This window comes from Apis laboriosa, unplaced genomic scaffold (assembly GCF_014066325.1).
Source record: "Apis laboriosa isolate Shangri-la unplaced genomic scaffold, ASM1406632v1 scaffold5_cov152, whole genome shotgun sequence".
Lineage (NCBI taxonomy): Eukaryota > Metazoa > Arthropoda > Insecta > Hymenoptera > Apidae > Apis > Apis laboriosa.
Genome location: NW_025223857.1, coordinates 2,258,907 through 2,271,256, shown reverse-complemented (window position 1 = coordinate 2,271,256; position 12,350 = coordinate 2,258,907). Strand labels below are relative to the sequence as shown.

The 12,350-nt window shown below is 37.5% G+C and overlaps 1 protein-coding gene across 7 annotated transcripts in view; it reads right to left on the bottom strand.

Annotated features, from left to right (window-relative positions):
* Positions 1 to 469: 469 nt before the first annotated feature.
* LOC122718181 (nuclear factor 1 X-type) overlaps positions 470 to 12,350 on the bottom strand; it is a 78,717-nt gene continuing 66,836 nt past the window's right edge. For 6 of the 7 annotated variants that reach the window (XM_043943005.1, XM_043942999.1, XM_043943004.1 and 3 more), the window contains 4 exons: positions 10,597 to 10,784; positions 9,711 to 10,073; positions 9,401 to 9,635; positions 470 to 9,269 (listed from right to left, as the gene is read on the bottom strand). In XM_043943005.1, coding sequence (XP_043798940.1) covers positions 8,989 to 9,269; positions 9,401 to 9,635; positions 9,711 to 10,073; positions 10,597 to 10,784 — 1,067 coding nt within the window. In that variant the 3' untranslated portion in view covers positions 470 to 8,988. The remainder of the gene's footprint in view (positions 9,270 to 9,400; positions 9,636 to 9,710; positions 10,074 to 10,596; positions 10,785 to 12,350) is intronic. The other variant, XM_043943000.1, reaches the window with a different exon arrangement.

Genomic DNA, 12,350 nt, shown 5'->3' with positions numbered 1-12,350 from the left:
TTATCGTTCTTGAAATAATAATAATAATCGCGAAGACGAGAATTGATCTCCAGAGAATTTATTTTTCCTAATTTAATTTTTCGAATATAAAAAATTTTCGAATTTCTTTTTTTTTTTTTTTTTTAAAAAAACGACATTGGTTTCAATTTAAACAAGAATATTATGTTCGAGCAATTTATATTTATGTGTACAATAATTTATTACCTCTAATCTATCGTTATTCGATAAATCCATTTTAGCCACTCTTTCTATAGAGAAAAATCTAATTTAACGTCTCACCCCTTCTGGTTACCACTATCACCACCTTTGTCACAGCCCTCCCCCTCCAGCCTGTCCCAAAGGTCAACCACCCTTCGTACATACTTATTTTTTTCTCCCCTTCCATTTTACAACTGCTCCCCCTCACTTAAAAAAAATCCCATCCAGCATCTAGTTTTTCAAAATTTTTTCAAAATAAAAAGCGAATAAGTTTTTCTTAAATTCTATGCTATTCTTTTTTTTTTTTTTTAATTAACGAAGTTAGGTCGTCAAGTGAGGTTAGAAAGATATCAAACGAGGTTACGTAAGGTTTAGATTTAATTTATATTATTTTTTGAAAAGGATCAAGAAAATGCCGGGATGGGAAATTTTTAATCAAAGAGGCTCACCCATGTCTTTCATCATGTTTTTCGTTTCGTTTGTTTCTTTTTTTTTTCTTGCCACCTCCCTCGCAGCGTATCGTTATACTATTTAGTCTAATCCCTGATATATAACATGAACCTCGTTCACAATCGTAAAAAAAAAAAAAAAAAAAAAAAAAGGATCGTGAGACGAAAATACACGCCAACCGAGACGGTCAGGACATTCCTCGACTTCTCTTCTTTTCCCTTCCGTGTTTATTCCATATCGCGTTTTATTTCGTGCCTCTTTGTTCTCGCAACGTGCTTTTTTCGATGAACTTTCCTTTTCCAAAGAGATTTTGCTCAGATTTGGTGTCTTGGAGGATCATAAATTCGAAAATTTGTCATAACTTAATTAACAATAATCGATATTTTGTAGAAATTGTGCGTTTCGAAAAGGAAGATCGAAAATAATCGAAGTTCGAAAATGAAAAATTTCTATTTCCTTTCACAAAATGAGGTTAACTTAATCCTAACCTAAAAATAGAATCAACGCGAATGGAAAGTTAATAAATCGAGGAAAAATATCGTATATAAAAATAGCGACCTCCTGACGACACCTAACCTCAACAATCTCCACAGGATTTCGATCCTTTAAAAAAAGAAAAAAAAAAAAAAAAGAAAAAAAAAAGAATCGCTCGCGTTTTCGCCTCGCCGCCTACTTTGTACAACCGATAACTACACAGTGTGCTATTCTCATTTGCTCAATAAATATTCGATAAATATATCATTGTATTTCATCATTATAATATATGTATATCATCGTATTGCCGTAATAATAGGTAATAATAATCGCACTATGTTCATAATTCATCGCCGTTTTTTTTTTTCGTCGTTTACAATTTACCAGTGTGTCGTTAAGTACCTTTCAATTTTATATATATATATATATATTATTTATTATTTAATATTATTATTATTATTATTATTGTTATCGTTATTCTCGTAGCTGAACTTGCACCTCGCATGCTCGTGCGTTCTATATTCATCTATTTAAATTCTCGCAACACACCTCTTCTAACCACCCATCCCAACAACAGAAAAAAAAGAAGGAAAAAAAAAAAAAAAAAAATCAAAAACAATCGTACTTCTTTCTTTTTATCTCGTTAACCAGGTTATCTTGCTAAATTAATCATTCGTTAGCTACGCGTTTACATATAATATATTATATACGTCTTCTCAGTCCCCTCACAAGCTTAAATTCTACGCAAACGACCCATCATTTTTCTTTCTTTCTTTCTTTTCACTTTTTTTTTTCACTCGCTTAATTGCACGAAAATTATCAAATACGTCTCGATTTTCCAATTCTCTCGATCAAACTTTTACCATTTTTCTAAGAAAGAACAATGTTCTCGATTTATTTTCTAATCCATTTTTGACCCGTGTAGCAGCGGGTGGCTCGGGATATCCAGTCGATATTTCGTTACTTTTTCCCCCTATTTTTATCCTCGAACCTAGTTTTTTTTTCTTTTCGATCGAGACGCGAGACTGATGCGTAATTAAACTTTTCTTGTTTCTCCTAATCGTTCATATCGACGTCGCCCCGCCCCCTAAAGTCTACTAGAGAAATATCTATCTTACGTAGAAAAAGTCCTCGTGCGCACTGTCGCGCCGGAGAGAACTTTGCGGCTGAGAATCACATCCATCGATCTATCCTTCTCGTTGTCGAAGTAATTATAAATGATGTTTAAGGGAATGGAAGCGATAACAGTTCCTTTTCTTTTTTTTCTTTCTTGTTTTTCCTTCGAACAAACTTTGCTTCAGTTAATACGTACAACTAGTTCTTATCGTTGAAGGTTAGATTACAAATGGATGGAAGTAAGGTTAAGTTGGAAAAAAATCGATTTTCACCATCACTTTCTAGATACGAATACTACGCGGTAATATTAAAACGATCACTCTTCAATAAATTAACTAGGATGCTACTTAAGTAACAAATTATCACGAGATATGCAATTAAATAGTCTATCTATAATTGCTACGATAGAAGCGAGATACGAAACTTCCCATTCGCACAACGAGGTTAACTATCCTTACGACGTTCATGTTCATTGTTATCGGTTCGAATCGATATATCACAACATCGTCGCTATAAAATACAAAATATCTAACTAACGTATCGTTACTTTTTTTGTTTTCTTTTATTTTTTTTTTTTTTTTTTTTTTTCTTTTTAGAATCAAGAGTCGATCTTTCCTCTTCGTTCGGAGACACGTGTGATCCCAGCCGCAATGAATTTCGACCGGCGGAATTTCGATTCGTGCGGACGAATTTTTTTTAATGCACTTTCGGTTCAAGGCAGCTCGAGACGCTATTAGAAAATGTTTTTCACGTGGATGCCCCGAGAGAAATCGGCGCGACGCGAGCTCGACGTTGGACGCCGTTTTTTTGAGCGGAAACCCAATTGGCTGGACTCTCAGCTGGTAAAAGCGATTCACCAGGCGTAGCGACGAAAGATTTCTCTCAATTCGTTTTTTTTTTTTTTTTTATTCATCTTTATTATTTCGTGAAAAACTCACGAAAACTTTGATATTTTCAAGTTATTTCGTCGAAATATAATTTGAAATTAAGAGTAATCTTTCCTCGCGAATCTGTGTTTTGAAAGCCGATCTAACCACGACCTTTCACCCCATTATTAGGAAGACCTAACACTACTTTGTAATCCTTCTATCCTAATTGGCACTCTACTCTATTTGCACCCACGAAATCGTACGCTGACCATTTCCGAATCACGTATCTTTTTTTTTTAATAATTTCCCCAAGCTTTCTAATACGACTAAATACTCTTTTACAAAACCTATTTCCTTTTTTTTTTGTTACGATATAATAAAATATTACAATTTAATAAGTTAATAAAGAGGAACTTTGAGAACATACTACACACGAATTTTAATATTATAAAAATTCTACATTGATCGATACGTGATTCTTGATCGTCAATTTCTACAAATCTCGTACAATTTTTAATTAAAATAGAAAAAAAAAAAAAAACAAAAGTCACGCGGTGAGAAGTGCGTAATGTACACGTATCCCGAACCACCCTGGTTTCGTTTCGTTATAATTCTATGAATTTTTAAATTTTCTTTTTTTTTTTTTTTTGTTATTCGTTATTAATCATCGGCGTTGAGTGCCCGCGCGTTTTCGTTTAACAAAATAAGAACACCAAGAGTCTCGTTACAATCCCTATTGGCATCGAGGAAAGTATTAAAATTCCTTATACATCTATCGTGATTTCTTTCGAACACTTTGCGCGAATCACTTTTGCCGAAGGAAGCTCTAGATCGTCTAAAATAAATTTATTAATCGTCTAATCGTTTAACGAGGCTCGATTATTTTTTTCCTTTTTCTCGCGATAAAATGAAATATCGTCAAAGATGGTTGGCGAAGAGTTCGAAAGAAAGTGTGCAAAATCCTCGGATCGATCGGATCTAGGGGTCCAAGGATCGATGAATTCGACTGTCTCTCTGCCCCTGTGCGTGATGTAACAACTATGAATGCCTAGAGTGGAGCGCCCTCTTCTAAATCGCTCGTATTACAGTATGCAGTGGCGCCATCTCGTTTTTTTAAATAAAGACGTTCTAATAAAGCTTTCTTCATTTATCTAAAAAACAATTAATCTTTTAAGGTATATACATATGTATATGTATATATATATATATATATAATTAAAACATTTGTGCATCGTGTAACAACGAACGATTCAGTGAACAATTATTAATAATCTAAAAAAACAAAGAGCGATCCACCCTGAGCGTGCGTTTTACGTACCCTATTCGCCTCGCGTCGTAATTAATATTTTATTCATATTTACACTAAAGAATCGTTCTTCTCCCGTAGTAACCATAAAGCGATTAGTTAGTTAGTTTAGTTAGTTTAGTTAGTGAGTGAATTAAGTAATAGTCAGCAATAGCAACGCCCCTCCTCTCCCACTGGGCACGATGTGCCTTGTTCTTAATAATCATAGAGATAGGCGATTTAATAGTAACAGCTGTATGCGGTCGTCCTTCGTTTTACAATTAATAGTTAAGAGTAGCGTTAACATAGTAGTAGTTTAGCTTACAATATAGCGTTATTAATTAGTAATAATAGTAATAATAGTAATAGTAATAGTAGTAATAGTAATAGTAGTAGTAGTAATAGTAGTTGTAGTAGTAGTATTAATAATAGTAATAGTAGTAGTAGTAATTATAGTAGTAATAGTAATAGTAATAGTAATAGTGATATTAGTAATAGTAATAGTATTAATAATAGTGGTAGAGTGGTGCTGTGATGATAAGTGGTTTTTCCCAATTTCTTCTTTTTAAACAGCAGTGCTGATGGCGATGGTGGTGGTGGTGGTGGTGGTGGTGGTGGTGGTGGTAATAGTTGTACAAGTAGTAGTTATAATAATAGTAGTAGTTTTTTTTCTTCCCCTTGTAGTATTAACAATATAGTTGCAGCGGTATTCATCGTCGCCTCATCGTAATAGCGTTAGTAGCGGTAAGAAGCAATTCTTTATAGGAATAGTAGTAGTATCGTATCGTCTTGTTCATCTCTCTTAACTCGAGTCTGTAAGTAAATCTTACACTTCGTTTTCTCTTTTATCTTTTTTTTTCTTTTTCTTTTTTTTTTTTTTTTTTTAACACTAATTATCGATATATCGCTAGTCTCAAAATTCTTTGTACTATCACTACGAACCGATTGACAGGGTGCCTCCATTCTTCCCATTTAACCGCGATTTCGACTTGATCCTGGACACATTTCATCCGGCAAACTGAACTCTACTCTAACTCGGATGTCTCGCAACAAGTACAATAAGTACAATGATTGAAATGATTCGACGACAGAAAACCGCTCCGAGCACCGAGAAAATCTTGAGATCTATACAAAGCCACTCGCAACTAAGATTTTTAAGGATTCTAGATCTAGAGCACGGTTAAACGCTACGATTAATATTAATTTACAAAGGCACATATAGAAGCACAGACAAGCGAGCAAACACAAATCAACGATCAGGGGAGGAGATACAATGAATGAAGTTATGAACCAGGCTTTGGGCTTTGAACGATCGCCATCTTATTTTTTAAAATAAAACGCTGGAAACCAAATCGAATTCGAATTCGAAAAAATTAAAAAGCAACCGCTCGCCGCAATTTTCTTTCTCTTTCTTTTCCCTTCCTTTCCATTTTCTTTCAGTGAATTTCGCAACGAATGGGGCGCGAGTCAATCGAGTTCAACGATCGTTGGATCCAGTCGTCGCTAATGGGCAAGGACGCCGCGCACCCTTTCAACCTCACTCGAAGAGAGAAAGAGAGAAAAAAAAAAACGAAAGGGTTGTTCTCGCGAAACAAAACCCAGGAAGAACCACCTCGAAAAGCTATCTGATCATCTAGCGAGTGTATTAAGCGCATCATTACTTAAGGGGTTCCTTGGGAATCGCTATATATAATAAGACAGATCGCCCCTCGTGTTTGCTTTCCAACTCTTACGCTGCCAGAATTCTTTTTCTTCTTTTTCTTCTTCTTCTTCTTCTTCTTCTTCTTTTTTTATACAAAATATATTCCATAGATATTCGATCTTACGTTTCTACAATTATTAATCTTTGAAATTGTTTTTTGAAAATTAAAAGTAATTTCATCATTATTACACAGCTTTCACAGAATTAAAAGAAAGAACATTTTCAACGATTTTTCGAATTTCTTTTAGCAGCGATTGGCAGCGAAAGGGTTGAGCTTAAAGAAGAAAAAAAAAAAAAAGAAAGAAAAAAATTCGCCCTGTATCGTCAGACACCCTAATTCAATGTACAGTCGACGGAGAGAGAGAGAAAGCACTTTTGGACAATATACAACATTATAGTTTTAGGACCTTCGTTGTCGTTAAGTTCGATGTTACGTTATCTCGTTGCGCGACGTTACACTAAATTTCTAAGTAAGTTAATAACTATAGATCTCTCACTATCTCGAAATATCGTCCTCTCTTCCTCGGAAAATCGTTTTCTTTTTTGTTTGTTTTTTTTTTTCTTATAGTCTCGTTTTCTTTAGTTTTTCTTTCTTCGACTTTCTCCTCCTCCTCCTCCTCTTCCTCCTCTTCTTTTCCTTCTTTTCCAATTTCTTCCATTCTTCGCCCTCTTAATCACGCGCGCCATTATATCGTTTTAAATCATCATTAATCATCGTGAAATAACGTGTATTTTCCTTTTTCTCTTTTCCTCCTTTTTTTTTTTTTTTTTTTTAACCGCTTAACTTTATCAATAGTAATCAATATTAAATATTATTCACTTTGTTTCTAACTAGCAGCCTCTGTTGACTAGCCCGCAACAACTAGTCGTTCTCTCTATTTTCGTTTTTCCCCTCTGTATTTCTTTTCACTAGTGTTAGCACTAGCCTGAGCATTAGGCGATTAATTTAACGATACAATTATTATAAAGTTATCAATTATCGTTATTATTTTATATATTTAATATTATAATTTATTATTATTATTAATATTATTATTATTATTATCCGTGGTTCGGTTAACTTCCGTTTTGACCGATACTCGACCGATCGGATCCCCTCGACCCTTCTTCTTCTTCTTCTTCTTCTTCTTCTTCTTCCTCATTTTTCTCTTCTTACTCGTCAGTATTTTTCCTCTTCCTTTTTTTTCTTATCATTTTTTCCTTTCCTTTTTTAAATGTTCACACTTCTCTCGATCATCGAAATGGAAAAGCATTTCTCCTTTTCATTTGTCTTTATTTCGACTACTTTTTACGTGTCGTCTAAATAAGCATGTGTACGCGTGTATACGTGTCTGTGTTCCTTCATAAATATTATAAAAAAATATAATAGAAAATTATAATTTCGTTATAATATTTATAAACTACGAAATTGGCACTAGAAATTTCTCCTTCTTTTTTTTTTTTTCCTTTTATTCATTATTATTATTATTATTATTATTATTATTAATATTATTAATATTATTATTATCGTTATTATTAATATTATTATTCTTTTCTTCAATCTCTTTGCTTCGTCGTTTAATCCTTCTCCTCGAAGAGCGCAGCAAATTACGTGTTTTTTTTTTTTCTTCCTCTTTTTATTTTTTTTCCTCTCTCGTTTTTTTTCTTTTTTTTTTCTTTTTTTTTTTTCTCTTTTTCCTCCCTTCGTAGACTAGATCTACACGTACCCATTTATAATTTTACAAAATTACCACGAGCGTGTATATATACAAAAACACACGTTTCGGAAGGGTCTCGAAAGCGGATAATAATTATTAGGAAACAGACGGTCGGTTTTATAAAATCGCGCGGGAAAACTGTACACACACTTCGGTACTTTTCCTCCTTTCCTCTTTTCCACGTTCGCGCTCTTTTCTCGTCGCTTTCCTTCCTTTCTCTTCGTTTCTTCGTTCAAAATTTAAATTGTCTACGGATCATTATTATTATTATTATTATTATTATTATTATTATTATTATCATTATTATTTTATCATTATTTTATTATTATTATTATTATTTATCATCGGTCGAAACGGACCGATCGGCGATGATCGGGAGACGATTTCTTAATTAGGAGACGAGATGAGGGGTCCTTACTCACGTCCGCCGAGGACACTCGAAAGAGAGAGAGAGAGAGAGAAAGAGATAGATAGATACAGAGATAGAGACATAGAGAGATAGAGACAGAGAGAGAAAGAGAGAGAGAGAGAGAGAAAGAGTCAGAAATTAACGGAGCGTCGAGAGAGGAGAACGGACGCTTCCGGTGGAGCGGAAGTGATAATTGACCGAAACGCTAATCCCCTCCTTCAAGGACGGAGCCTTTCCTTCCTTCCCTTTTCGCGGAAAAATTAAAAAGAAAAAATCTTCCTTATCCTTATAAAGGATCTATTACATCCAACGTAACAAAATTTTTTAAAAGTCTATTCTCCTTTTTTTTTTTTTTTACAATAAACCCAATTATTAAAAATCAATCCTTCACTAAATATAAGAAGAAGAGAGAGAAAGGAAGAAAGCGAGAAGAAAGATGACTCGTAAAGCGTGGAAAGGCACCGATCCTAGGCGAGGAACGAATAAGAAACAACTCGCCCCCTTGAATCCCTCGGCGAGGGTTCGGCCCTCCCCCCTTTCGAGGAGGGACCGGAAGCGGGATCCCCCCCTCCCCCCTCGACGCTGCCATTATTAACCCCCTTAAACTACGATCAGACTCTCAGGCACTCGATTCTCCGCAGGCTTAGGTCGCGAAGCTGAACACGACACGAGGAATCCTGACGATTCCCATCCGGCTCAGGGTAACAATTATCGTATATCGCGCCGGTGAGTAACGACCCCGTGGAACACGCGAGCTTCTCCACGCTATCCGCTCTAAGCCTCCAGTGTCACGGGGGAGACTTGGGTCTTCCGCTCTTGTCCTGCATCACTTGTTGCTGCTGCTGCTGCTGTTGCTGCTGTTGGCCAGCTTGTTGAGGCGGTTGTTGAGCTTGTTGTTGTTGTTGTTGTTGTTGCTGTTGCTGTTGTTGCTGTTGTTGCTGCTGCTGTTGGGCCTGTTGATGGTGGTGCGAGGTCGGATCGGTGGCCACGCCCAGATCCGTCCCCATCAAGTTACCGGCCCCGCTCTTGTCCACCACGCTGCTCGTGTGCACTGGATGGAAGTATCGGTCTGAAAAATTTCCTTTCATTAGCACGATTTCTTTTAACTTGGCAATGATATTGTCATATGTATATATATATATATATATATTTTTTATAATTTGGACAAATTCGAACTTCAATTCGAATACACATATAAACCTTCGTCCATGGTGGAGGGGGGCTCGCTGGCTGTCCCAGTGATGATAGGAGCGATCATGTTGTAATCGTCCTCGAGATTGATGAACGGCGCCGTGTTCCAACGCGGCGGCACGTTGGAAACGGATCTCTGTGTGGCCACAGGCCTCGTCACCGAGACGGGGGACGAGAACAGGGACAGGTTAGTCGGGGAGATGACCCCCGACATCGAGCTGATCGTAGGATACGTGAATATTTGCTGAAATATATACAAATGCATATATATATATATATATATTACTTTCCTCTTGAGAAGGATGAAGAATGAACGAACCTGTCCAGGCTGAGAGTGAAAATGAGCAAACGTATACTCCCGGCTGGTGTGGGGCGCTGTGACGAGGATCCTCGCGGGGCTCTTCCTTCCGGCCGGATCCACGGAGCTCTGGCAACCGGAACTGACCAGTCCCACCGCCGCCGCGGCGGCCATTTGCTCCTGATTGGACGCCAGCTCGGCCGGGTCCGTGGGCGAGGTGGAAGAGGTGGGGGGCGAGTTCGAGCTCGCCGCCGTCAATTCTCCCGTCGACCTTATAATGGCGACGGGCCTCGCCATCGGGGCAGGGGGGGGCGGGGGCAGCATCGAGCTCGGATAATACTGTGAGAACTTTTGTATACCAGTCCGGGGTCCGGCTAGCTGCGCCTGGAAACACCACACGCCCACCGATCAACGTCGCCGACCCGCGCGTGATCCATTCACCCCGTTTTCTCTCTCTCTTCGTTTCCCACGGTTTTACGATATATATCGTTTCCATTTTTTTTTTCTTTAGCTTCGCAAAATTTCGAGAAGTTGGACCAAGTAAAAACGGAGATAGATAGATAGATGTACAGATAGATAGAGAATATTGGAATATTGGAAAACGAAATTTGTATGTATATACCGAATTTAATGAAACGGAAAATAATAAAGATCGAATTCGAAAAAATCCAGGGCGATTGGAACACGGATGACGAGCAGGTCGGGCGAGAACCGGCCCCCGTTGTCCCCTGTTCATCCCCTCGAGGGGAAGGACGATCCTCGAGAGAGGGAGGGAGATAGAGAGAGAGAGAGAGATATCCTCTCCCTGGAGGGAGGAATCGTCCTTTTGGAAAAAATGGAGAGGGGGAGGGGGGGAGCAAAAGACAATGGCGGCGGGTTTTTAAAAAGAGAAGGATCCGGAAGCTACCTGGGGCAGTTGCTGGGTATTCTCGGCCTCCTGGCAGACGAACGTCACGAAATCCGACAGGGTGTCGTGACCGTTCTCGGGGTACTTGACCACCCCCGTGGAGGCAGGATGTTCCGGCTGGTAGTAGGCGAGGCCGGACATGGCTTGACCGGAGCCACCGGCCAGTCCTTCGTGGGGAGAGTGCAATCCTGAAACACAATTCACCGATGTCACCCCCTCTTGCTACGTGGCCTCCAACGCCACGGCGAAAACCACCCCCTTTTTAAAACGACACGCTCGTTTCTCGCTCCGTTTCTCACTCCCTTCTCCCTTCTTCCTCTTCTCCCTTCTCCGTTCCGTTTTCTATCTTACTTTCCACACGTTTCGATCGATCCTTCAGTTTCTCGAGCGGGTGTGATCCTCCTCCGTAATATCCTCCTCCCCGTTTGTCCTCAAACGAGACGATAAAGATCGGAGAAAGGGAAAGATATATCAGTGAACAGAAAATTAAATATCTTTACTTTTGAATTGAATATTATCGATCGAATGATTCATGTCGATAAAATCGGAGAATAAAGAGAAAGACACATATTTCCCGATATAAACATTAATATCTTTACTTTTCGCATTAAATATTATCGATCGAGTGATTCATGTCGATAAAATCGGGAAAAAAAGAGAAAAATACATATTTCCCGATATAAACATTAATATCTTTACTTTTCGTATTAAATATTATCGATCGAGTAATTCATATCGATAAGATCGGGGAAAAAAAGAGAAAGATACATATTTCCCGATATAAGCATTAATATCTTTACTTTTCGTATTGAATATTATCGATCGAGTGATCCATGTCGATAAGATCGGAAGAAAAAGAGAAAGATATATAATTCCCGATATAAATATTAATAATATGTTTACTTTCCGTATTTATTGAATATTATCGATCGATGGTAAGGGAGGATCCACCCACCAGATTGTTTCGTTTCGCGTTGTTGTAGAAATTTCTCTCTCGAGAGAAAAAAAAAAAAAGAAAAAAAGGTTGAATACTCGAGCCAAGAGAGGATTTTGAATAATTCTGGGCCGATTAGACAAACCGGGGATCTCGATGTGTTCGTTTGTGGTCGGTAAATGGTAATTGTTAATGCGGAGAATGTTAGTAAAAGTTGGATCCCGCCGCTGGAGAGAGCTTAGCAGAAGAGGGAGCAAACAGAGGTAACGATTGCTGCTGCGAGTCTGTTAGGGGGTGGTTTTAGTGGTACTTTTGAGGGGGAGGGGGTCGACCAACTATAACGATCGTGTTAAATATATATATATATATGTAATATATATATATATATATATGTATGTGTGTATATATAGATACATATACATATATATGTAAGGCGCTCCAAGCGTGAGGCTGGCTGGCTGAAATGTACATGTATTTTTATATATACCATGTGTACGCGTTTGCGCCCGCGTTCACGGATAAAATTTTATTTATTTCTCTTCGCGTTTTTTCCCCTTTTCGAATTTTCTTATCTAATTTTTTACATTTAAAAATTTTCGCGCGCGCACACACGTACATCACATATGTGGTTATATATACATGTATGTATATATACATATAGATATGTATATATATATATATATTAGACAGAGAGAGAGATATATATAGATATATAGTGCAACAACAAACATCAAACAGCAAGATAACAACGATTAAACAACACATCAAAAAAAAACATCAAGGTAACAACAACATCAACATCAATACAATGATATACATA